At 44.2% G+C, this 27,761-nt stretch overlaps 1 protein-coding gene across 1 annotated transcript; it reads right to left on the bottom strand.

Moving 5' to 3' along the window:
• Positions 1–6,213: 6,213 nt before the first annotated feature.
• Positions 6,214–24,124, bottom strand: rbfa (ribosome binding factor A). The gene is made up of 7 exons (XM_033014008.1): positions 23,797–24,124; positions 20,095–20,137; positions 18,438–18,611; positions 14,244–14,356; positions 12,745–12,829; positions 11,455–11,534; positions 6,214–6,656 (listed from the first exon to the last, which is right to left on the bottom strand). Exons 1-7 carry the CDS (start codon positions 23,988–23,990, stop codon positions 6,230–6,232), a joined length of 1,116 nt encoding a protein of 371 aa, XP_032869899.1. The 5' UTR covers positions 23,991–24,124; the 3' UTR covers positions 6,214–6,229.
• Positions 24,125–27,761: the final 3,637 nt, after the last annotated feature.

The raw sequence follows: 27,761 nt of genomic DNA, 5'->3' as shown, positions 1-27,761 counted from the left end.
ATAATCTGGAGCAATCAGAATTTTGTTTTATACATCTTTGAATGTAGTATATATATATAACTTTTTTTTGTCATTGCACTATTATTCTTTTTTTATTCACTAAACCTCTGTTGATGTTTTCATGAGCTCTTAGAGCTAATGGAATCAAGGGATACGGGGAGAAGGCAGGAACGGGGGTACTGATTTTGTATTATCAGCCATGATCATATTGAATGGCTCGAAGGGCCGAATGGCTTACTCCTGCACTATTTTCTATGTTGTTTATTATGGTGTTTACTGTACCATGTTTACATATCCGCTGTGTTGTTGCAAGCAAGAATTTCATTGTTCCGTTTCCGCACAAAAGACAAGAAAATACTCTTGACTCTTTAAACTTTATTGAGAAACAAAAACACATATAATCCAAAAACTGCAAATAAACTCTTCAGACATTCCCAGTGTCTAAAAATTGAGTGGTGTCATACTCAGTGGTGTTTGTGCCTATCGTTACACTAAACACACATGTAGAACAAGTCAGAAAGAGTAAGGTGCAAGATAAGAGTGCTGCACAGTGGCATAGCAATAGAGTTGCTGCCTTACAGCGCCAGAGACCCAGGCTCGATCCTGACTACAGGCGCTGTCTGTACAGAGTTTGTACATTCTCCCCGTGACCTGCGTGGTTTTTCTCCGGGATCTTCGGTTTCCTCCCGCGCTCCAAAGACGTACAGGTTTGTAGGTAAATTGGCTTGGTGTAAATGCAAAATTGTCCCTCGTGTGTGCATGGTAGTGGTAATGTGTGGGGATCGCTGGTCGGTGCGGACTCGGTGGGCCGAAGGGCCTGTTTCCACACTTCATATCTAAACTGAACTAAACTAAAACTAAAAAAGAAATTACTCCAGAACTTTGTCTTTTTTAAAAACCGGGATCTGCGGATGGCGCCCGACACAGGCGACTATTTGCGTGCGACCCACAGAAGCAGATCTGCAAACTCATATTATAATCGCTCCACAATCATAAATCTGGTTTCCCACGGCAATACTTCTTACTTTAACTATGAACTTCTTAAAAACATAGAAAATAGGTGCAGGAGGAGGCCATTCGAGCCAGCACCGCCATTCATTGTGATCATGGCTGATCGTCCCCAATCAATAACCCGTGCCTGCCTTCTCCCCTTATCCCTTGATTCCACTAGCCCCTAGAGCTCTATCTAACTCTCTCTTAAATCATCCAGTGCTTTGGCCTCCACTGCCCTCTGTGGCAGGGAATTCCACAAATTCACAACTCTCTGGGTGAAAAAGTTTTTTCTCACCTCAGTCTTAAATGGCCTCCCCTTTATTCTAAGACTGTGGCCCCTGGTTCTGGACTCGCCCAACATTGGGAACATTTTTCCTGCATCTAGCTTGTCCAGTCCTTTTATAATTTTATATGTTTCTATAAGATTCCCCCTCATCCTTCTAATCTCCAGTGAATACAAGCCTAGTCTTTTCAATCTTTCCTCTTATGGCAATCCCGCCATACCAGGGATCAATCTCGTGAACCTACGCTGCACTGCCTCAATCACAAGGATGTCCTACCTCAAATTAGGAGACCAAAACTGTACACAATACTCCAGATGTGGTCTCACCAGAGCCCTATACAACTGCAGAAGAACCTGTCTACTCCTATACTGAAATCCTCTTGTTATGAAGGCCAACATTCCATTAGCTTTCTTCACTGCCTGCTGTACCTGCACGCTTTCTTAAACTCCTTTCAGATCTGTCCTTCCCAGCTGTTATCAGGCAACTTAATTAATGATAGCGGAGTCAGGGGATATGGTGAGAAGGCAGGAACGGGGATACTGATTGTGGATGATCAGCCATGATCACATTAAATGGCGGTGCTGGTTCGAGGGGGCCGAATGGCCTACTCCTGCACCTATTGTCAATTGAATCATCCTACCGCAACCAGAGAGCAGCGCTAAACTACTATCCACCTCTTTGATGTTCCTTGACTATCCTTGACCAGACTTTACTGGATTTTCCTTGCACTAAACGTTATTACCTTATCGTGTATCTGTACAATGTAAATGGATTGATTGTAATCATGTATTGTCTTTCAGTTGACTGGTTAGCACGCAACAAAAGCTTTTCACTGTGCCTCGGTACACGTGACAAAAAACTAAACTGAACAGTTCATTGTGTAGATTTGTGGACGTGGCATGGATGGCACTCGGATTGAACATTCTCCAAAGTCCAACGCGAGCTGTTTCATTATCAAAAGATTATAATCGCAACTAGGCCCAGTGGGCCTATTGGTGGATAGCATTACTCTTGACCTCATAGAAACATAGACAATAGGTCCAAGAGTAGGCCATTCAGCACCGCAATTCAATATGATCATGGCTGATCATCCAAAATCAGTACCCCGTTCCTGCTTTTCCCCCATATCCCACGATTTCGTTGGCCTAAGAGCTCTATCTAACTCTCTCTTTGAAACATCCAGTGGATTGGCCTCCACTGCCTTCAGTGGCAGAGAATTTCACAGATTCTCTGGGTGAAGAAGTTTTTCCTCATCTCAGTCCTAAATGGCCGACCCCTTATTCTTAAACTCAGCGGTTGATGGCAGCATCTATGGAGAGAAGCTGCCTATTCCTTCTCTCCGTAGATGCTGCCTCACCCGATTTTTTCAACATCTGCAGTTCTTTCTTAAACACCATATTCTTAAACTTTGTGACACCTGGTTCTGGACATCCCCAACATAGGGAACATTTTTCCTGCATCTAGCCTGTCCTATCCTTTAAGAATTTTATATGTTTCTATAAGATCCCCTCTTGTCATAAACGCTCATCATAGGTTAACATACTAATTCCTGGGATAATTCTTGTAAACCTCCTCTGGACCCTCTCCAGAGCAAGCACATCCTTCCTCCGATATGGTGCCCAAAATTGCTCATAATATTCCAAATGCGGCCTGACCAGCACCTTATAGAGCCTCAGCTTCCCTGTTTTTGTATACATCCCTGTTTTTGTACACAAGCCCTCTTGAAATAAATGCTGGAATCGAGTTTGCTTTCTTTACTATCGATTCGACTTGCAGATTAACTTTTTGTGAATCCTGCACCAGCACTCCCAAGTCCCTTTGCATCTCATGATAGAACCAAAGTCATTGCCTTAACTGAAGATGGTTTCACCAGTATCATACATTACTGAGGCAAATTTGGAGCTAAGTCTTGAATTTGTGGAGTCAGGAGGTGCATGATCGTGCTAGAATATTGCCCATTTCTGCATCTTGATGCTCCTTAAAGTTCTCAATAACATGAATGATTCCCACTCCACTGTGAGTTTATGAACTAGGGATTCCCAGGAATCAGAAAATACTTTTAAAGAACCTTTGAGGAAATAGTCTATTTCCCTCCAAAACTAGAGGTATGCGTTTTCAAACTTTTATACCTCTTGCCTGATGGGAGAGGGGAAGAGGGAGTGCGGTACCGGGGTGAGACTGGTCTTTGATTATGCTGGTGAAGTGTAGATGCAGTCAATGGAAGAGAGGTTGGTTTGTGTGCGATGAACAGAGCAACAACCACAACTTTTAAAGTAGGACGGTGTTCAAGTTTTGGAAGCAGTACCCTGTACTTGAAAGGGTACAAAGCTTAATCCAAGGGTCAGAGATGCAAAGGGCAAAGAAAAAAGTTTCTGCAGCCAGCCGGCTCTGGAGAGGGTCCAGAGGAGGTTTACAAGAAACCTGGGCCTGTACTCGCTGGAGTTTAGAAGGATGAGGGGGAGACCTCAAAGAAACTTACCGAAGACTGAGAGGCTTGGATAGAGTGGATGTGGTGAGGATGTTTCCACTAGTGGGAGAGTCGAGGACTAGAGGTCATATCCTCAGAATTAAAGGACGTTCCTTTAGGAAGATGAGGAGGAATTTCTTTAGTCAGAGGGTGGTGAATCTGTGGAATTCTTTGCCACAGAAGGCTGTGGAGTCCAAGTCAATAGATATTTTTTAAGGCATAGATAGATTCTTGATTAGTACGGGAGTCAGGGGTTATGGAGAATGGGGTTAGGTGGGATAGATCAGCCATGACTGAATGGCGGAGAAGACTTGATGCACCGAATGGCCTACTTATGCTCCTATCACTTATGAAATGAAATTGCAATGGACCGAGGACTAGTTCCAAATCAATTAAAACCTATTTCAACATCACTGGGAAATCTTGAGCATGATAAATACATATGGTAGATCACCTTATAGAGAAAAACAAAATTGGACTAATTCAAAAACTAATCAAGTTCTGTAATGGATGCTTTGAGACTGTCAAACACCAGCACAGGCTCATCCTTCATCAGATATGGGGCCCAAAAGTGTTCACAATGTCCATGAAAATCATTTGCAGTGTATGCTGCTTCCCAATAGATGGCAGTAAATGAAAGACTACCCAAGGAAAATATTCAAAGCCAAGGGAAAAACTACAACCTCAGTACTGTGTTCAAGAAACATTGATGTAGTTTTCATCTTGATAGCTGGTGATGAGGGCATTACATGGTTGACAAACTTTGTTATGTGGCCGTATAAAGTGGGGATCAGACAGATCTACCAGATAGCGCAGATATGGTAAAGTTGCTGCCTCACAGCGCTAGTTCAGTTCGAGTCTGACCTATGGTTCTGTCTGTGTGGTTTGCATGTTCTCCCTGTCACCGTGTGGGTTTTCCAGTTTCCTCCCACATCACAAAGTCCTGTTGGGTTTGTAGGTTAACTGGTCCTCTAAAAAAAAATAGCTCCTTGTGTGCAGGGAGTGGGCAAGAAAGTGGGATAACATAGAACAATGCAGAGGTTGAGCAGGCTGGGACTCTATTCCTTTGTCTAATTCCTTTATCTAAATCTAAATTTTATTAGTTATTTAAGTTATGACATCGGATGGAAGCTGCATACCAAATCTCGTTGCACTTATGTGCAATGACAATAAAATATATTATTATTATTGTAGCACAGGAGTGCGAGAGGTGCTCTTATAGAGGTGTGTAAGATCATGAGAGGAATAGATCGGGTAGATGCACAGCATCTCCTGCCCAGAGTAGGTGAATCGAGGACCAGAGGACGTAGGTTTAAGGTGAGGGGGAAAAGATTTAATAAGATTCCGAGGGGTAACCTTTTCACACAAAGGTTGGTGGGTGTATGGAACAAGCTGCCAGAGGAGGTAGTTGAGGCAGGAACTTTCCCAAATTTACAAAGCAGTTAGACAGGTACATGGATAGGACAGAGTTGGAGGGATATGGACCAAATGTTGGCAGGTGGGACTAGTGTAGCTGGGACATGTTGGGCCGAAGGACTAACTAGTGTGAAGGGGTGATTAATGGTGGGTGTCAAGTCGGTGGGCCAAAGGACGTGTTTCCATGCTGTAGCTCTAATCTAAGATGCATTGTAAACTGCCAAAATTACTTTCAGCATAACTTCTGCAATAAAACATATATACAACATTACCGTGTGCAGGAACTGCAGCTGCTGGTTTACGACGTCGGAGATCCATCACCCGGCGGGAGGGCCTGAACATCGGGCGCCGTATCAGCGACAGCGAAGGGCTCGGGAGCCCCCCGACCACGGGTGAACAACAGAGGAGGATGACTGAACTTTGGTGCCTTCCCTCACAGTGGGAAACATTGGTTCCGCTGTTTGGGGATGTCTATGTTAAAGACTATCGTGTTCTGTGCTCTTTTTTAATCGTATGGCTATACGGTGACCACAAATTTCACTGTACCAATTGGTGCATGTGACAATAAATGTCTCTTGTCTTGTATTTTTCTTTCCAGAAATGCTGCCTGTCCCGCTGAGTTACTCCAGCATTGTGTGTCTAACTTCGGTGTACAACTTCACCAATGGAGTTTTGACACAGTTAACACAGTAATGACTACAGTATCACTGTTCGTAGTCTTGGCATTCTTTTTTTCTGATCTGAAAGTATGAACAGTTATAATCCAAAGATAGACACACAATGCTGGAGTAACTCAGCGGAACAGCAGGAATCTCTGGAAAGAAGGAATGGGGGATATTACATCTTGAGACCCTTCTTCAGAAAAGTCACTTATTCCTTCTCTGCAGAGATGCTGCCCGTCCTGCTGAGTTACTCCTGCATTTTGTGTCCATCTTCGGTGTAAACCAACATCTGCAGTTCCTTCCTAAATAGTTATAGTCCAAACTTTTAATCAAAGCTTAACACCAAAATAGCATTTTTTAATTAGAAATTGTAGAAATTTAGAGAGACATGTCTGTTAAAAAAAAGTTTATTTTAAATCTTTTGGTATTTTCGATGGATTTTCTGGATCATCTTCCTCTAATTCTAGCTCTTTTATGTCCTCACCTAATTCCTTCAGTTCCTCTTCTCTATCTGACAATGTGTCTGAGGAGTTTGTGCTGTATTTTTCTAACAAGTACATCTCCGGTGTAATGTCGTCAAAACTGCAATTCAATTTCTTCTTCTTTAGTCGTAATTTTTTCAGCTGAGCTATTTGTTCTAGGTGCTGCTCTGACAATGTTAAATTATTTGTTTCCATTAATCGGTGAGTATTTTTCTTTTTATATTCCAGTATTTGTTTGTTTAGCAAGTCGTGGTTAATACCGAAATGGTCAGGTTCGGATGATGGCCGCTGGGATGAGACTGGTATCGGTCCTAGATGCGTAGGCTTCAAGGCAGTGTCTACGGGGAATTGCCTGGAATAAAAAAACATTAATTAAGTGATCCAGTGAAAATTAACTTTTGATTGTGATTTGATCTTGGGCACAACAAGTGCCAGGCGGAAAGGTCAAAGTTCCATAAATTAATCTTGTCATCAGAGCAAAATTAGATAATTGGACCCAAAGAGTCTACTCCACTATTCAACCATGGCTGATCTTTCTTTCCCTCTCAATCCCATTCTCCTGCCTTCTTCCCAAAACCACTGACACCATTACTAATCAAGAAACTGTCAATCTCCACTTTAAAAATACCTAATGACGGCCTCCACAGCAGTCTATGGCAATGAATTCCACAGATTCACCTCCCTCTGACTAAAGGAATTCAGTCTCATCTCCTTGCCAAAGGTACGTCTTTTAATTCTGAGGATATGGCCTCTGATTCTAGACCCTCCCATTGTTGGGAACACCCTTTCCACATCCACTCTATCCAGGCCTTTCACTATCTAAAAGTACTGGTGCATGGTTCCATGAAGGTCAAGTCGCAGGTAGATAAGGTGGTCAAAAAGGCTTTTGGCACTTTGGCCTTCATCAGTCAGAGTATTGACTATAGAAGTTGGAAGGTCATGTTGAAGTTGTATAAGACGTTGGTGAGAACGCATTTAGAATATTGTGTTCAGCTCTGGGCACCATGTTATAGGAAAGATATTGTCAAGCTTGAAAGGGTACAGAGAAAATTTATGAGGATGTTGCCAGGACTAATGGGTGTGAGCTACAGGTAGAGGTTGAGTAGGCTGGGTCTCTGTTCCATGGAGCGCAGGAGGATGAGGGGAGATTTTATAGAGGTGTACAAAATCATGAGAGGAATAGATCGGGTAGATGCACAGAGTCTTTTACTTAGAGTACGGGAATCGAGGACCAGAGGACATAGGTTCAAGGTGAGGGAGAAAAGATTTAATAGGAATCCGAGGGGCACCTTTTTCACACAGAGGGAGGTGGGTGTATAGAACAAGCTGCCAGAGGAGATAGTTGAGGCTGGGACTATCCCATCGTTTAAGAAACAGTTGGACAGGTACATGGATAGGACAGGTTTGGAGGGTTATGGACCAAGTGCAAGGAGGTGGGACGAAGGTAGCTGGGACATTGTTGGCCGGTGTGGATGTGTTAGGCCGAAGGGCCTGTTTCCACACTGTATTAATCTATGATTCTATCAGGTACGTTTCAATGAGGGTCCCCTTCATCCTTCTAGCAAGTACAGGCCCAGAAGTGTCAAATGCCTTATATACGTTAAAGCAACCATCCCTGGGTTTATTCTCATCAGTCTCCTCTGGGCCCTCTCAAATGCCAGCACATCCTTCCTCAGATACGGGCCCAAACCTACTCACAATACACCAAATGTGGTCTGACCAGTGCCTTATAAAGCCTCAGCATTACACCCCTGTTTTATATTCTAGTTGTGTCAAAATAAATGCTAACGTTGCATTTACCTTCCTTGCTACAGATTCAAATTGCAAATGAACCTTTTGGAAATCTTGCACTAGCACTCCCAAGTACCTTTGCACCTCCGACTACTGAGTCCATTTAATTTGCCTTCTACCATCACAGAATATAATGATAATGTCAAATATATTCAGTAGGCGCAGAGATAGAGCACAATAAATAAGTTATGCACACCAGCGGGAATCAGAGGGCTTGAAGTCATCTTCCTCCCAAGCATCCTAAACGGACTTGCATGCTGCATCCTTGACCATGTTATTTATCAGAAACTTCCCTTTGAATGAATTATTCCCCATAGTCCGAGAGTTATACTGCGTGGAACAGGTCCTTTGGCCCAACTTGCCCAGGCCGACCAACATGTCCCATCTACACTAGTCCCACCTGCCTGCATTTGGCTCACATCCCTCCAAACCTGTACTATCCATGTACATGTCTAATTGTTTCTTAAATGTTTCAATAGTCCCAGCCTCAAATATCTCCTCTGGCAGCTCGTTCCATACACCCACCACCCTTTGTGTGAAAAAAGGTACCCCTCAGATTCCTATTAAATCTTTCACTCCCGTCACCTTAAACCTAGGTGCCTGTCGACACAGACATAAAGCACAGTGAATAAGTGATACCCACCTGCGGGTACCAGGGGGCTTGAAGTTACTTGCTTCCCAAGTAGCCAAACACTGCATCCCATGAATATCTTATTTTCACAAACTTTCCTTTGAGTAAATTATTCTCCACCCTCATAGGAAGCATAAAAATGGGATGCACTCTTCTGCAGCCTTATTCATACATCAGTACAGCACAGGAACAGGCCCTTCAGCTCACAATATTTACGTAGGAACATGATGTCCAGTTAAACTGATCTCATCTGCCAGTACATGATCCATATCCCTCCATGCCTTGCAATTCCACGTACTTATCTAAAATTTAGCTCGTAGGGCTAAAGGAATTTAGTTAGATTTAGGGCGAGTTAGATTTAGCTCGTAGGGCTAAAGGAATCAAGGGATATGGGGAGAAAGCAGGAACGGAGTACTGATTTTAGATGGTCAGCCAGGATCATATTGAATCCTGGCTGACCTCGAAATGCCGAATGGCCTTCTCCCGCAACTATGTTTCTACAATCATATCTGTCTCCACCACCACCCCTGGCAATACATTCCAGGCCCCACCACCACTCTCTGTGTAAACACATGCCCTGCACCGTGTTATAGGAAATATGTTGTCTAGCTGCAAAAGGTACAGAGAAGATTTACGAGGATGTTGCCATGGCTAGAGGGTCTGAGCTATAGGGGGAGGTTGAGCAGGCTGGGACTATTCCTTACATCGCAGGAGGATGAGGGTGATCTTATAGAGGTGTATAAGATCATGAGAGGAATAGATCGGGTAGATGCACACAGAGAGAGTCTCTTGCCCAGAGTCGGGGAATTGAGAACCAGAGGACATAGGTTTAAGGTGAAGTGGAAAAGATTGAATAGGAAATCATGAGAGGAATAGATCGGGTAAACGCACAGAGTCTCCAGCCCAGAGCGGGGAAATCGAGAACCAGAGAGCTTAATGTGAAGGGGAAAACATATTTTAGAAATCTGAGGGGTAACTTTTTCACACAAAGTGTGGTGGGTGTATGGAACAAGCTGCCACAGGAGGTGGTTGAGGCAGGGACTATCCCAACATTTAAGAAGCAGTTAGACAGGTACATGGATAAGACAGGTTTGGATGGATATGGACAAATGCAGGCAGGTGGGACTAGTGTAGCTGGGACATGTTGGCCGGCGTGGACAAGTTGGGCCTGTTTCCACTCTATATCAATGACACTATGCACATCTGCATTAAACTTTCCCTCTCTCAACATTCACATGGTTGAAAAGACTGGACTGGCAGCTAATAAGTACTCAAGGCATAAATAAAGTCTTAGTCGTTTGGACATTAGCACCAGTGAAAATAACCATGAAGCTGATTGCTGTGGTGTTAAAGCCCATAGTTTTGCTAATAACCATAAGGAATTTCCTTACATACAACACTTGTTTGCACAATGTTGCCAACTGTATAAATGCTTTCTGGAATAAAACACCCCAGCTTGCCTCAGTTGTGAAAGCAATTCACTGGACAGCCAGAGATCAGTAAAAGATCACATCCTCCCGAGGCATGAATAATTTCACTTTCTGGTCAGCTCCATCCTGTCACACAGCCTGTAAATAGACTGTTTAACCCAACTCGGCCATGCTGACCAAGATGCCCAATGGTGGTCTCACTTACTTGTGTATATTTAAGAATGAACATTTAGGAAAGCTATGTCACAGTCATACAACGTGGAAACAGGCCCTTCGGCCCATGGCGCCCAAGCTGCCCCATCAGTCTGAAGAAGGGTCTCGACCCGAAACGTAGCCTATTCCTTCCCTCTATAGATGCTGCCTCACCTGCTGAGTTTCTCCAGCATTTTTTGTCTACCTTTGATTTTTCCAGCATCTGCAGTTCTTTCTTAAACATTTAGAAAAGCTGTCACATACAACGTGAAAACAGGCCGTTCAGCCCACGGCGCCCAAGCTGCCCCATCTACACTAGTCCCACCTGCCAGCATTTGGTCCATATCCCTCTAGACGTTTCCTGCACATGTACCTGCCCTAATGTCTTTTAAATGTAGTTGTAGTATCTGCCTCAACTACCTCCGACAGCTCGGTCCATACACCCACCTCTCGTTGTATCTTTCCCCCCTTACCTCCAGAATAAAATACTATACTGCAACTATCTCTAACTTTTAACATAGATAGTTGTTCTTACTGCTACAGCTGACCTGTTAAAAAGGTTAATTCTTGCAAATCTTGTCATCAGAAAAACAAGCTAGCCTTACTTTCAGTGCATCTGCTCAATTTGTCAAAATTCCTGTTTTGGGTCGGCATAGTGGTAGAGTTGCTGCCTCACAGCTCTAGAAACCCGGGTTCGATCCTGACTACGTGTGTTTGTCTGTACGGAGTTTGTACGTTCTCCCCCTGATCTGCGTGGGTTTTCTCCGGTTTCTTCCCACTTCAAAGACGTACAGGTTTGTAGACCAATTGGCTGATATAATTGTAAATTGACCTAGTGTGTGTGTAGGATAGATCTAGTGTGCGGGCATCGCTGGTAGGCGCGGACTCGGTGAGCCGAATGGCCTGTTTCCGCGCCATATCTCTAAACTAAACGCTAACATTGTATTTACCTTCCTTACTACTGATTCAACTTGCAAACTTCTCTAAACAAAACTAAATAAACCAAACACATGACTTTGAATGTATCTTAGTCCATGATATCTTTAAGTTCATAAAGCCAATCTGCCAAGTCAAAACAAACCAATTATATTATAAATAGTCATTACCCATGGATGGAGTCCAAAACTTGCGATACATCAGAAGTTTCTTCAGAGCCGTAATCAGCAATTTCTAACAATCTCTCTACCTGTGAAAGGAAGCATGATTTGTTTTAATGTATATTTTAAAAATGTGTTCGGCATTGTTTGTTGTTTTACTGATCATGACAAATGAAATCACATTCTCGAGGAGTAGAAGCAAGGAACTACGGGTGAGGGTGTGCACTAGAGGACACAAAGTGCTGGAGTAACTCAGTGGGTCAGGCACCATCTCTGGAGAACATGGACAGGCGTTGTTTCGGGTCGGGACCCTTCTTCGGACTGATTGTAAGGGTGTAAAGAAAGCTGGGAGAGAGGAGAGGCAAGGCAAAGTGCAGCAGGTAAAATGTGTAGAAGGGAACTGCAGATGCTGGTATATGCTGAAAATTGACACAGTGCTGGAGTAACTCAGCAGGTCGGGCAACATCTCTGGGGAAAAAGGATGGGTGACGTTTCGGGTCAGGACGCTTCTTCAGACTGAAAGTATAAGGGAGGAAACTAGAGGTAAGAAATTGCCAGAACAAAGCAGGGCCGGCAACAGATGACCAAGGAAGGGTGAGGCAGCTTACAACCCAGCAGCAACAACATTGAATTCTCTAATTTTCAAGTAATCCTTGCATTCCCTTCCTCCCGCACCCTAGTCATCCTACTAGTTCCACTGTTCGCATCCCTTCGTTATCACCTCTTCCCCGGCCAACAATGGGCCATTATGGGCTCCACCCTTCCCAGGTCATCTGTTGCTGGCCCTGCTTTGGTCTGGCCTTTTCTTACTTCCAGTTCCCTCTCCTATACGTTCAATCTGAAGAAGGGTTCCGACCCGAAACGTCAACCATCCTTTTTCTCCAGAGATGTTGCCTGACCTGCTGAGTTACTCCAGCTCTTCGTGTCTGTCTGTGGCAGGTAATAGGTGGATACTGGTGAAAGTTTCAGTTTGAGTTTTAGTTTATTGTCACGTGTACCGGGGTACAGGGAAAAGCTTTTGCTGCGTGTTTGCCAGTCAGCGGAAAGACAGTACATGATTACAATCGAGATGAAAGGGGGCTTGATAGGCAGACGGTTGGAGCAAAGGCTAGAGATTTAGACCCAAGGTGTGAGACATCAGGGTTAATGCGTCACTAATGGTGAAGCCATGGGAAGGAAGGTAGAAGGTGGAGGAAGGGGAGAAATAGGTCCACATTCTTGAGGAGTTAGTTGTGGACCCGCTGCTTGAAACTTTGCATTTGCGCATGTGTTCACCATAGAAATGTGATCACTACCCACCTCAGCAATTGCTGCTTGTTCTCGGTCTCGAACAAAGACCACAGGTGGGACACAACCCATGACTTGATGAGTTATGAGAAGGTGTCTAGAAATGAACAAAACCAACAGAATTTGATTAGATTCAAAATTATCAACCGTCACAGCAATAAATGCTAACATTACATTTTCATTAACAATTTTTGGGCACTATTTTGAAAATTATACATACAGATGGTGGGAGGGAGAGAGTGAGGGAGGGAACAGGAGGGGGAAGAGGGATGGAGAGTGGGTGAGAGGGAGGGACGGGGAGCCAGAGGGAGGGAGGGGGAGCCAGAGGGAGGGAGGGGGAGCCAGAGGGAGGGAGGGGGAGCCAGAGGGAGGGAGGAGGGGGGGAGGTGTGAGGATGGGTGGAGAGGGAGGGTGGATGGATGGATGGAGAGGGAGGGAGGAGGGGGGAAAGGGAGGAGGGGGGGAAAGGAAGGGAGGATGGGTGGAGAGGGAGGGTGGATGGATGGATGGAGAGGGAGGGAGGAGGGGGGAAAGGGAGGAGGGGGGGAAAGGAAGGGAGGAGGGGGGGAAGGAAGGGAGGAGGGGGGGAAGGAAGGGAGGAGGGGGGAAAAGGAGGGGGGGGGGAAGAGAGAGGTCCAAACTCAGATCCACCATGCTGTTCTATGGCTCTATGCCAGGAGTGGGCAACCTTGTTCTGCATAGGGGCCAGGACGCATGCCTGTGAGCGGATGGCGGGCCACATCTACCACGTGTACACATGGATCCCGCCTCCATCCCGGCCCGGATGGAAGCATTAAATTACATGTTCACATAGATCCCGTCCTTTCGAGGATGCCACCCGGAGCACTGGCCCCCTAGTTACGGGCGTTCACGAACATGGCGCTCCTACAGACCATCGCCTTGGCTCTGTCCTGAAGACGGTGGCTCAAATACTCACACTCACTCGTCCCCGGCCTATTGACAACCCCGATCCCGACAGTGTGCTTAACAAAGAACTGCAAATGCTGGAAAAATCGAAAGTAGACAAAAAAGCTGGAGAAACTCAGCTGGTGAGGCAGCACCTATGGAGAACATGGATAGGCGATGTTTTGGGTCGGGACCCTTCTTCGGACTGATTGTAGGAGGGGGTTGGAGCAGCGTCAGCCGCTTCTGAAGAAGGGTCTCGACCCGAAACGTCGTCTATTCCTTCGCTCCACAGATGCTGCCTCACCCGCTGAGTTTCTCCAGCATTTTTGTCTACCTCCGATCCCGACAGTGAAACCCAGACACAGAAGGTGCGTGCCTGTGCCGGCGGCTTTGCGCAGGGTGTGTTACAGCCAGAAGTGGTAGTTGAGGCAGGTATTATAACAGCATTTAAAACACACTTCGACAGGTTAATGGATAGGAAAGGTTTAGAGGGATATGGGCTAATCATGGGCAGATGGGACTAGGTTAGGTGGAGCATCTTGGACGAGTCGAGACAAAGGGCCTGTTTCTGTGGTGTGCCTATAAAAGATATTGATCAAGCTTACCTTACACGGGGAGAATATTTTTCTAAGACTTTTTGAATGCGATTATCTTTTTCAAGCAAACCGCTTGGTACCCAGTAGGCACGACATGCTGAAAAATCCACAGTCAACAGAACCTGCAACAGTAGCACATCCATATCTTATTGCCAAAATGTGCACTCAATGGGATTCAATCTAGTTAATTAAATTGCCAATAGTTAGCTGGTCCTTACCGGCTCAAATGTAATTGAGCTACACTTCATCAGAATTATTGATATTATTGCCATTATTTAGACTTTTAGACGGGTACATAGAAGGCTGTAGATACCAATGTTACAAAATTTTGAGATTTAAAAAATCAAGTCTGTAATTTATCCCATCAGATAAAGCATAAAAAGAAGTTTAATTTGACACCTAATTCACTTTCATATCTTCAGCATTAAAAAAGTTATGGCCATTTTCATACTCGGAAATTAGCATCTTGTTCCCTATTGCTTTTTCATTGACTTAACACAAAAACTGTGATCAAGAACAGTCAAAAGTCCATAACTTTCTTAAAAATTAAGAGAACTGAAATAAATTTTCAGTTATTATAGATTGAAGCATTCTGAAACAAATATGAAACAATTTTACTTAGATGACTTGAAATTAAAGCATATAATTAGTTAGTTACCTAATTGTAGCTAATTACAAAATTCAATTACTAGATCTAATCATCTATCCATTTCTTAAGAATAGATTAACATTTTTAAATAGCCTAAGTGTCCAAATAACATTCACACAAGAATTCACAATATAACATATTTTAAAAATCTCATTGTCATGGTTTATAGGCCCAATGGAAGGAATTTAATGTTTAATACCTGTAAATTAATGGCCATTTAAATCAGCTTGCGAGTGGGTTTTTCTGGAACGCGATCAATTGGAATGTTGCGGTTGCGGTGAATTTAAACCCGTATCGGCAGCAAAAACACTGCCGGTTCGTTCGGGGGAAAAAATCACCGTTTCGCTACTTAAAATGTGAATTAAATGCATCTTAAGAAACACTTTTATACATAAAAATAAACTACTTTCTTTTACCTGTCCCCTACGTAAAATCCGTCCCCGTTGTCGGCTTCAGAAGCTGATTTTAAAATCACTCCAGCGATTAACTTGTCGGGCGAATTTAAAAAAAAAACACAGAACGGCCGTCGGAACGATTCTTCAGCAAAAACTTGCACTCCAACAAAATATAATCCAGGACCAGGTTGGAGAAAAACGCGTTTTAACCCCCCCCCCCCCCCTCAAACGCGCCCAAATCGCGCACAGGGCCAGTGGCAGAATTGCAGCGCCGCTGAAGGTATTGTAACATACCTATATAGAACTCTTTCACAGCAGCAGAAGCTGAAATAATTGAATATATATATATTCAAGGCCGAGATAGGTAAAACATCCTATTGGGAGTCCTAAAACAGTCTATTGGGAGTCAAGAAATTTGCGGAATGAAAAAGAAAGTGTTGAAGCCAAGAACAGACCGGCTGTGATGTTATCGAATGACTCTACAGTCCTGCTACACTCCTGTTTATTTAATTTAGTTTAGAGACGCAGCACGGAAACAGGACCTTCGCCCCACCGAGTCCGCATTGACCAGCAATCCCTGCACATTGTCACTACCCGACACAAACATGGGACAATTTTACATCTTATACCAAGCCAATTAAGTCTTTAAGCTTGTATGTCTTTGGAGCGTGGGAGGAAACCGAAGATGTCGGAGAAAATCCAGTCACGGGGAGAACGCACAAACTCCGTACAGACAGGACCCATAGTCGTGATCGAACCTGGGTCTCCGGCGCCTCAAGCGCTATAAGGCAGCAACTCTACCGCTGCCAAAATAAAACAGCTTGTACATCAATGGTGGGTCTATTGAACATGGTTGAATGGCGGAGTAGACTTGATGAGCCGCACGGCCTAATTCTGCTCCTATTACTTATGAACATGTCGGTTTATTGAAGGCCTTAACAGTAGGCATCGTGGAAACACTTTGGGATTCCTCAGAGTGTTTCTCAGTCTGCACTGCTGAGGCTTTCAATAAACCAACTTGTTTGATAGACTCACCACTGATCTATCAGCTGGTTTATTTTGTGCTTGTGCCTCTCCGAGCAAAGACAGATAGAGGGTAGGAGTACAGCACAACATTCCCTCCTACAGAGACAATATGGACCAACCTAAGAGCTCTAAAATGAGATGGAAAAATTGAATGAAGCAGGTTCTTCTGCTGGTTTCAGACCACTGGTTCAGAGTTCAATTGACAACTTAAAATATTGTGAAGTACAATGGGCTACAAGACTACAAAAGGTAATATAAACGTATTTTAACTTGGCGAGCATACAAATGGAGTAAAAGTTCAGTCTTATCTGCACGATAGTAAAATAATTAGTACAGAAGGAAGGTTACAAGGTGAATTCCAAAGGGTTTAGTTAAAAGTTGCTCTCAAGGGATGAATGCTGAAGATGGACCTGTTTTTACAAAATGTTAAATGGCCAGCTCGACATAGATTACAAAACCTACACCAAACCCAAACCAATTAGGAGCAGACGAGGGCATTCGATCTAATTTGAGATACCAGTAACCAAGACAGATGTGTACAGCAATTCATTCTTCCCCCGCACAATTAATGCATGAAATAGTCTTCACCCTGCCATAGTTACCCAACCAGATGCAACTAAATTTTAGGTAGCTCTTTCTTCCCAATAACCCTTTCTGGCTTAAGTACTCCCTCCACCACCTCCAGTTTAAATTCCATTTGGAAAATATTGGAGGACCAGGAAAACAAGAAACCCATAGGCTTTTTAAGAGATTTGTGAAATATGGATTTAAGAAAGCCCTTCTTTGGACAATTTAAAAAATGAGTGTGAAAACAAGAGGAAAAATAGGCTAATGATACTTTGGAATACAATGATGTAGGATGGACGTGGTTGGTAAATAATGGAATGGAAATCATCAATAAAAACAGTCTGAATGAATCCCTATTAGAAACAGACTGTATGAATGACTTAAAAACAGACAGACTTTCCTTATCATCTGATTTGATCTGTTTTCATACCTTACCCTCTTATATCTCTATGTCTCCCTCTCTCCTGACTCTCACTGAAGAAGGGTCTCGACCCGAAACGTCATCTATTCCTTCTCTCCAGAGATGCTGCCTGTCCCGCTGAGTTACTCCAGCATTTTGTGTCTAACTTCAGACTTAAAAACAGACCCTATTAGAAACAGACTGAATGACAGACTTTAGTTTTGTTTAGCGAAACGGGCCCTTCGGCCCACCGAGTCCATGCCGACCAGTGATCCCCATACACTAATACTATCTTACACACTTTGGACAATTTAAAATTTCACCAAACCAATTAGCCTACAAACCTGCACGTCTTTGGAGTGTGGGAGAAAACCGGAGCACCCGGGAAAAACCCACACAGGTCATGGGGAGAACGTTCAAACTCCGTATAGGCAGCACCCGTAGTCAGGATCGAACCAGGGCCTCTGGCGCTGTAAGGCAGCAACTCTAGCGTTGCGCAGCTTTGAAACAGACTGTATGAATCCCTATTTGCTTTTATTTCTACAGTTATATATTATAAACAAATGGATAAGAGTTTGGAGAATAACTATGTGGATCAATTATTCTATTTAGCATAAAATATTAATGCCCTTTTGAACATTACTACCAACAAAAATTACATTTCATCAATGCATGACAGCACATTACATATTAATATACTCGGCTTGCACCCCAGCGGTATGAACATTAACTTCTCTAACCACGTAACTCTTGCTTTCCCTTTCTCTCCATCCCCTCCTTACCAGTTCTCCGACCAGTCTCCAACATTTATCTCCGATTGCTTTGTTGTTACCTTTTCCCAGCTAACAATGATCTATTCTACATTTTCTTTGAACACCATCCCCTTTGTCCTGTTTTCACACCTTACACTTCCTTATCTATGTATCTCCCTCTCCCCTAACATCAGTCTGAAGAAGGCTCTCAACCCGAAACGTCACCCATTCCTTCTCTCCAGAGACGTTGCCTGTCCCGCTGAGTTACTCCAGCTTTTTGTGTCTATCCTCAATATATTCTCAATTATCAAGTGCCCAGTAGATTACAAATTACTGGTATTAAAATAGTCTGAATTCTTTTCTTTCCTGGTGTTATACCTCTGGATAGAACAAAGAAAATAAAGATGCCCTTACTTTGGATATCTCCACTTTCTCGTCAAATACCTCCGGGCTGACTTCACTGCTGTTCAGCAGATCTGTGATTGCTTTATAAAGGACTTTGTTCAGTGCCCTCATTCGGATTGTGTCCTCCTTTTTTACCCTGCGTTGAGGTTTCAACATATTCTCCAAACTCGAGGGTTTGTAAAGCTGCATGAAAACAGCAAACAATACAGATTAAATGTGGTCTCAGTTTAGTTTATGGTCACGCATACCGAGGTACAGTGAAAAGCTGTTGTTGCGTGTGCACAATTTCAAGTGTGTCTCGTAATTTTGTCCGGATTAAAGCATGTGCCGGACCACCAGCTGCTAGAAAATCTGTGGTGGAACTGTATTTCTAATTGGTCTTAAATCTAGTAGTAGGTTTCATTTCATCCATCCTCTAATGTTACACCTTGGACGGTAGGGAATGTTCTGAATCTTCAGTATCAGGGGGCAGTAGATCAAAGATCCTTCGCAGATCTGCAAATGATCAAGGCAGACTTTCTGTGATACATTACTGCTCTTGGTTTGAAAAGTAACTTTGCAGTTATTTGGATTTTTATGTCCCTAGGCTACAATATCCAGGTTACATGTCAGGTACATTTTTTGTTTTTTTACAAAATTTGGTTTTAGTTTTTTTTAGTTTAGAGATACTGCGCGGAAACAGGCCCTTCAGCCCACCGAGTCCGCACCAATTAACCTACAAACCTGTACATCTTTGGATTGTGAGATGAAACCGAAGATCTTAGAGAAAACCCACGCAGGTCACGGGGAGAACGTATGAACTCTGTGCAGACAGCAAAGTCAATGCTAGCATTTATTTCAAGAGGGCTTGTACACAAAAACAGGGATGTAATGCGGAGGCTCTATGGTGGCGCAGTGGTAGAATTTCTGCCTTACCGCCCCAGAGGCCTGGTTTTGATCCTGACTACGGGTGCTGTCTGTACGGAGTTTGTACGTTCTCCCCGTGACAAGCGTGGGTTTTCTCCGGGATCTTCGGCTTCCACCCACACTCCAAAGACGTACAGGTTTGTACGATAATTGGCTTGATATAAATGTAAATTGTCCCTAGTATGTGTAGGATGGTGTTAATGCGCGGGGATCGCTGGTCGGCGTGGACTCGGTGGGCCGAAGAGCCTGTTTCGGCACTGTCTATCTACATTTTTTTTTAATGTTTATTTTATTAGAAGCAATTGTACAAGAATAAAGCAATCGGCATAACAATTATACAATTTTTGTACAGCTTAATTTTTAACATTTTATAAACAGATAAATAAATCAGGAAAAAAAAAGTAAAATGGAAAGCATTAAGAAAAAGAAAGATACAAAAAAGAGAGAAGAAAAGACCCCTGAACTGTCAAAGAAGTGAGAGAATAAAAAAGAGAAAAGAAAAAACTGAGACATGTCCAACTATCCTTCCCTTACACCCCTCAACCCCGCTCATCCATTCCAAGCATCGGTTTTACTGTCTCTCTAAATTAAACTAAACTCGATTTAAGATTTGACAAGTGTCAAGGAGACTATTCACTGCTCCAGAAACCATGTAAATACCATTTAATCCATTAACAAGTTTCTTGCACAAATTAGCAAAGACCAGGACTATTAATTTTGGCAAGAAAAAACGTCAGCTATTTCTTAATTCTGTTCTTACCAGTTGTGATCCCAGTGTAGGACTATCATACCAAAACTTCTTCCTGTGTGGAAACACAAAACAATTGGCTGTTGTACAATTTTTGCAGAAGTACAGTTTTAGGTTGTGGTTACACTAATCCGTGACAATGACATCAATAACAGTTAGTGCCAGTAAATGTACCGACAGCCATCCCCTGTTCCTCCTCTTCTCCATCACCAAGCACAACCCTGCTATTGAAATCTTTCACAAAGTTGCACATCTCCTACACGGTCTGGATAGACAGAGCACAAAAATGGGCCCTTTTAGCACTGCAGGTCTATGCCAACCCATCAAACACCCACTCACACTTAATCCTACTTCCATATTCCCATCAATTCCTTTAGAAAGGAGATGAGGAGGAATTTGTTTGGCCAGAGGGTGGTGAATCTGTGCAATTCATTGTTATGTTATAAACACAGCTGTAATTTCTACATGGTGAAACCAAAATGTAAAAAAATTGCCTTTATTAAAATCTGACAATGTGCACTTTAACCATGTGTGATTTTTTTTCTATTACAAATCTCAAATTGTGGAGTACAGAGGCAAATAAATAAATGATGGGTCTTTGTCCCAAACATTATGGAGGGCACTGTGGAGGCCAAATCATTGGGTATTTTTAAAGTGGAGATTGATAGATCAGCCATGGTTGAATAGCGGAGGAGACTTGATGGGCCGAATGGTTGATAAGCCCACTAGAGACAGAAATATACCCGACTTGTGTTTTGTCAGCCATCCCTCCTTTGTACAAAGTTGTGATGTGACATCAGGCATAAGCGACCATGATGCTGTTATTGTCCAAGCCAAGATGACAGCCAAAGCAGTTAGACCACCGAGAAGGAAGATTTTCCTCTACAAAAAGGCAGATTTCTCTTCCATAGATGAACTCATTTCAGAATTTAATGAGAAATTAACAGGAGATTATGTGGCAGCAACAGACATAAACACGCTGTGGTTAGATTTTAAACAAGGTCTTGTCGGGGCCATGGACCATTTTATCCCGTCAAAAATGTGTTCCACAAGATATAATTTACCGCGGGTAAATTCATCAATTAGGCGTGCAATTAGGAAAAAACAAAGGCTTTATAACAGAGCAAGAAAATCTGGGTCAACTTCCGCATGGACAGATTTTAAGAATTTCGGCAATTGACAGACAAATCAGGAAAGCGCATCAAGAATAAATCCATGATGTGATAGAGAAAGTTTAAAATCAGAAAACACAAAGCCTTTCTGGAATTACATCAAAAAATTGAAACAGGAAGTAAATAGAATCTCAAGCCTAAAAGACCTGTCCCACTGTGCGAGTTCACCTAAGAGCTCTCCTGAGTTAAAAAAAAAACAAACTCGTGGTAAGCACGTAGAATGAACGTAGCGGGTATGTCGGAGCTTGGGACGTCTCGTAGCGCTAACGGCAGGTACTTGGGAAACGTGGTAACTCGTGAAGATTTTATAACATGATGAAAAATGTCCACGAGTAAAATATACTCGTGGATGTAAAAATCTGATACTTTTTAACTCGTAGTTATACCGTAGTAGCTCGTGAGTTTACCGTAGTAGCTCGTGAGTTTACCGTGGTAGGACCTGGTGTCCTATATCACTATTGTATGTTCATGATGGAAATAGGAATACTCAGTATATTCATTACCTTTGAATTGTAGTTTTATGTAATCCTTCCATAATTTCTGAGTTCCATTTCACAATATCTATCAGACATACAGAATGTTGCAAGGTAATATTTTGCCCAAACTCAGTTGTATCTGTCTATATCAATAAATATCACAAAATATGCCATTGTTTCAGCTACATTATGACAAAATATAGAATGTGGGTTATTTGTTATCAGTCAACCCATCCCAGAAACAACAGTACTTAAAGAAGAACATTTGTTTTACTAATTTACAAGCATGTTCATCCTGGTGGCGGCGCGACTCGTTGCAGCGGCTCCTACAGCCTGTCTGTCTTTTTTTTTATTTTTGTCTAGTTAAATGTAGTGTTTGTGTTTTTTTAAGCTTGGTTTTAAACGTGTATATGTGGGGGGCGGGGGCGGGGGGGAAACCGTTTAAAATCTCTTCCCTGTTCGGGAGACCCGACCTTTTCCCTGTCGGGTCTCCGTTGTCGTTGGGGCCTAGCACCATGGAGCGGCCTCCAACCTGAACGACCCGGGGGCTCGGGAGACTGCGGAGGTGCGGACTACTCACCATCGTGGGGCTGGCCGGCCTCGGTGCGTGGGGAGCGGTGGTGACTCGCTGCTGCGACTCGACTCCTGGGGCTCGGAGGCTCCAGCAACGCAGCCGCAGGTCCGGTGGACTGGGACATCGGGAGCTCACGGGTCCGGGGGGAGAGACCGCTTCCCGGAGCTCCCGCAACGCGACTTCTCCAGCCCGTGTCGCGGGGTTGGAACGACCTGGAGCGGGGTCATACATCACCCGGCACGGCTTCATGGCCGTGGGACTCACCATCGCACGCTGGGGCTCCGACCTTGTACTTTCAGACCGGGAGCGGGGCCGTAAATCGCCCCGCGCGGCCTAAAATGGCCGTGGGACTTAGCATCACCCGCCTAGGGCTTGGACATCGGGAGAGAAATTGAGAGCAGGGGAGAGAAAAGACTTTGCCTTCCATCACAGTGGGTTCACTGTGATGGATGTTTGTGTGAACTTAATTGTGTGTATGTCTGTAGGACATTGTTTTTGTTTGTATGGCTGTGGAAACAAAATTTCGTTTGAGTCTCACTGGGGCTCAAATGACAATAAATTTGTATTATTGTATTGTATGTACCATACCTAGTCCGTTGATCCATATCCAGCATAATGTTGTGATAATTGCATAAAAGGTATTATTGTCTAAGAAATTTGGTGTGGAATCCATCTCAGTACTCATTTAGGCAAGTCCCAAGTATTAGATACTTTTCCCCCACCCCCAATCCCCCTCGCTCGATCTTCATTGAACCTACCATTTGACCAATCTTTTACTCAGCTGCTATAGGACACCATGTCCTACCACGGTAAACTCACGAGCTACTACGGTAAACTCACGAGCTACTACGGTATAACTACGAGTTAAAAAGTATCAGATTTTACATCTCGAGTATATTTTACTCGTGGAAATTACTTGAGTAATTTAAAAAGGGGATTGAGCAACTAGATCTCGTCAACTTGGTCAAAAAGGCCCACTTCAAAATTTAATCGCTACTCTACTCACTCCGACCTGCGCGAGATAACCACTGATGAGGTGTTTGCGCAGTAATCAACCAGAACCAGTATGTGTGTGTATCTGCGTGTGTGCACGGGGGTGTGTGTGTGTACACCTGCGTGTGTCTGCATGTGTGCTCATACGTGTGTGTCTGCATGTGTGCTCATACGTGTGTCTGCATGTGTGCACGCACCTGCGTGTCTGCATGTGCACGTATGTGTGTGTATTGGTGTGCACCTGCGTGTGTCTGCATGTGTGCACGTGTGTGTGTGCACCTGCGTGTCCGCATGTGTATGCACCTGCGTGTGCACGGGTGTGTGTGCACGTATGTGTGTGTGCGCCTGCATGTCCGCATGTATGTGTATGTGCACCTGCGTGTGCACGGGTGTGTAGTATGTGCACGCGCGCACACGTGTAAACGTACAAAACAGGTGCAGGAGGAGGCCATTCGGCCCCTCGGGTCATAGGGTATTCCCAGTCATTGGGAGGCCTTACTTTGTCTTGGAGAGGAATTTCTTGAGCGGGCTCCGTCTGTGGGCGAGCGCGGGGACGGCGGTGTGCACGCGCGCGGCGGCCTCGGGCACGAGCCTGGCCCTGGCCGTGACCGGGGCCCAGCGGCGGAGCGCGCCCCCGAGGCCTGTGTTTATCGCCATCGCCGCCGCTGCTGCTGCTGTAGTAGTTGGTGCCATGAGGCGACCAGGCCCCGGTGGGTTGATCTGTGGACGGGGGGGCTGGCGGGGACACAGCGCCGGCACAGGCGCCCCGGGCCACGGTGTAGAGCGGAGCGGAGCGGCCGCTGGTGTCGACTCCACAACAAACTCCCCCCCCCCACCTGCCCTCCTCCTCCTCCTCCCGCCGCCGCCGCCGCCTGGCGTGCGCGCTCCCGCTCCCCTTGACGTGCGCGCCCCCGGGGAGCGCCTGCACTGGGCTGGCCAGGAGGCGCGCGCTCTGCAAACACACTCGCGCTGCATGGAGACAGCAAACGGTGCAAGCTTCAGCCAAACACAAACGCTGCGTGGAGACTCCACACTGCAAGCTTCAGCTAAGCAAGAGTCAAGAGTGTTTTATTGTCATATGTCCCGAACGGGACAATAAAATTCTTACTTGCTGCTGCACAACAGAATGTGTGAACATTGTATATAACGGGAAAAAAAAGAAAAAGTTCAATAAATGACAAATATAGTGCAAATAACAGATAATAATATAGTCTTTTGCAGTTCAGAGCTCAGAACTTATTCGTTGTATTGATAGCCTGATGGCTGTGGGGAAGAGCTGTTCCTGAACCTGGACCTTACAGTTTTCATGCTTCTTCCTGAAGGCAATGGTGAAATGAGTGTGTGGCCAGGATGGCGTGGGTCCTTGATGATTTTGGCCAAAGATTATAGAGGAGCTATATATACTCCTCTAGTATCTTTGATTTTGGCTGCCTTTTTGAGGCAGTGACAAACACACTGCATGGAGAGAGCAAATGGTGCAAGCTTGAGCCAAGCACAAACACTCACACTCACAGGAGACCACTCCTGGAGTATTGTGTGCAATTTTGGGCTCCTAATTTGAGGAAGGACACAAAGTGCCGAGGGAACTGTGTATCTGTGCAGGCAAATCTTGAGATAAACTTGGAGACTTGCAGCATCTCTGGAGAGAAGGAATAGGCGACGTTTCGGGTCGAGACCCTTCTTGAAACTGAGAGAGACAGGGGAAGGGGAAACAAGGACTTTGCATCTGCAGAAAAATCTTGAGCAAAATATAAAACAAAGTGCTGGAGGAACTGTGCATTTGTGCAGTGAAATCTTGAGACTCTGAGGAAAGGTCTCGACCTGAAACGTCACCCATCCTTCTTCTCCAAAGATAATGCCTGACCCGCTGAGTTACTCTAGCACATTGCCTTTGTCATCCAGTATATTCCAGCATCCGCAGTTCATTTCTACACATTCTCTCCAAACCTGTCCACTTATGAAAATACAGAACACAATAAACTCAGCAGATGCAATGAGATTTCTATTGAGCAGATGATTAATGTGGAGAGGATGTTTCCACCAGTGGGAGAGTCTGGGACTGGAGGTTATAGCCTCAGAATTACAGGACGTTCCTATAGGAAGACGGGGAGGAATTTATTTAGTCAGAGGTGGTGAATCTGTGGAATTAATTGCCACAGAAAGCAGTGGAGGCCACCTCAATGGATATTTTTAAAGCAGAAATAGATAGATTCTTGATTAGTGTGGGTGTCAGGGATTATGTCAGGGATTATGGGGAGAAGGCGGGGGAATGGAAGGAGAGATAGATCAGCCATGATTGAGTGGTGGAGCAGACTTGATGGGCCGAATGGTCTAATTCTGCTCCTACCACTTATGACCTAATGACATGAACAATCCTGGCGGAGAAAACCACCTTTCCAGAAATGGTCCATGATTCACGACTAATGGTCAAAGAAACTAAAATACTTGTGGGAAACATGCAACAGTTCACCGTTACCTGTGGATCAAATTTTCCTGGTTTACAAAATGATGATGACTAGATGACGCATATAAAGCGATTATTTACCTTAGCACGGAGATCAGTAAATCGGAGGTATAGATTTAAGGTAATAGGTGGAAGGGTTACCAAGGAGATCTGTAAATCTACAACTTAAGTCAAGAGAACTAAGAGTCAAGAGTGTTTTATTGTCATATGTCCCGAAACTGAACAAATTAATGCCTACGTGCAGCACCACAACAGATATGTAAACATAGTACTCTGTAAACGCAGTAAACAAAATAAAAGTTCACTATGTACATATATAAATGATATGTTTTTACTGAACACACACACACACACACACACACACACACACACACACACACACACACACACACACAGGTGTCAGGGCTATGGGGAGAAGGCAGAAGAATGGGGTTAGGAGGGAGAGATAGATCAGCCATGATTGAATAGCGGAGTAGACATGACGGGTTCAATGGTCTAATTCTGCTCCTACAGACAATAGGTGCAGGAGTAGGCCATTCGGCCCTTCCAGCCAGCACTTCGAGCCAGCCTCCTATCACTAATGAACTTGTGAACCCACACACAAACATAAGACAGACACAAAAAGCTGGAGTATCTCAGCTGGACAGGGAGCATGTCTTGAGAGAAGGAATGGGTGACGTTTCGGGTCGAGTCTGAAGAAGGGTCTTGACCCAAAACGTCACCCATTCCTTCTCTTAAGAGATGCTGCCTGTCCTGCAGAGTTATTCCAGCTTTTTGTGTTTATCTTCGGTATTAACCAGCATCTGCAGTTCGTTCCTACACACACACAAACACATATATATATATATATATATATATATATATATATATATATATATATATATATATATATAATATACTAGACTAAGTGGGACCCGTTGGGTCCCATGTTCACACGGGAGGGAACATGGGATGCATTATTCCACCTCTCCACCAATTCCAATATTGGTGGCCAGTGGGGGGCTTTCTGGAGTGCTGGTATGGGTGTTGTTGGCTGCAGGGACTACTGGTCTCCAGAGGGCTAGTATGGACATTGTGGACCAAATGGATTCTTGGGGTAGCAGCTTAGTCCCTCAAGCCTGATGTGCTGGCAGCTCACTCACGGCTGGTGGGCTGGGAATTGACTCACGGCTATTCCTTGTAATTCCATTTCAAGCAGAGTGCAAGGCCACCAAATTCAAATCCATTTTCCTACCACTTCAAGCAGGGTGCAAGGCCACAAAATTCAGATTCAGTTTCCTACCACTTCATGCAGGGTGCAAGGCCACCACATTCAAATGCAGTTTCATACGATTTCAAGCAGGGTGAAACCATCATAAAACCACCATAAAACCACACAAAACACCACACTCAGTTCAGTAGACATTCAGTATGTTCAGTTGATTCACTGCTCAGACAGAGTTGTGACCTCTCCCTCCCCCATCATGCAGAGACTGAGCCACAACACCCACACCTCCGGGTTTTATATTCCCTCCCCCTCCCCCTGGAAAAGGTGTGGCCTTCATGGCGTGATTGATAGGAGAGAGATTCTCAACATTTTTTAAACACTAATAACACTTTTATTTTTCATTGATGGGAAGAATTCTCTGCACCTGATGAGCGGAGGGGGGACTGAGTAAGATGGCCAAAAATCACAGCCGTAAGTGGTAGTGTTTTATCTAAAATCAATGTAGTGCAAACAGGAAGTTGTCAAGTTTAGCCAAACAACCATTTGCACTGTCTTTTTACTTCAACCCCAAAATCCCCAAACAACCATTTGCACTGCCTTTTTACTTCAACCCAAACCACCCCCCCCCCAAACATCCATTTGCACTGCCTTTTAACTTCAACCCAAACCCCTAAAACAACCATTTGCACTGCCTTTTTACTTCAACCCAAAACCCCCCCAAACAACCTTTTGCAGTGCCATTTTACTTCAAACCAACCATATTTTCATTTTCAAACCACTTTAAGGGCACTCA

This window comes from Amblyraja radiata, chromosome 2 (assembly GCF_010909765.2).
Source record: "Amblyraja radiata isolate CabotCenter1 chromosome 2, sAmbRad1.1.pri, whole genome shotgun sequence".
Taxonomy (NCBI): domain Eukaryota; kingdom Metazoa; phylum Chordata; class Chondrichthyes; order Rajiformes; family Rajidae; genus Amblyraja; species Amblyraja radiata.
Note: the sequence above shows the minus strand (reverse complement) of the source record. Positions and strands in the feature narration are given on the sequence as shown.

Coding starts and splice junctions, on each gene's coding strand:
- rbfa (XM_033014008.1), bottom strand. CDS start 23,990: ATGGCACCAACTACTACAGCAGCAGCAGCGGCGGCGATGGCGATAAAC. Junction 18,612..20,094: donor CTACACTGGGATCACAACTG/GTAAGAACAGAA, acceptor GTTTTCATGCAG/CTTTACAAACCCTCGAGTTT. Junction 11,535..12,744: donor AACAAGCAGCAATTGCTGAG/GTGGGTAGTGAT, acceptor TTCCTTTCACAG/GTAGAGAGATTGTTAGAAAT.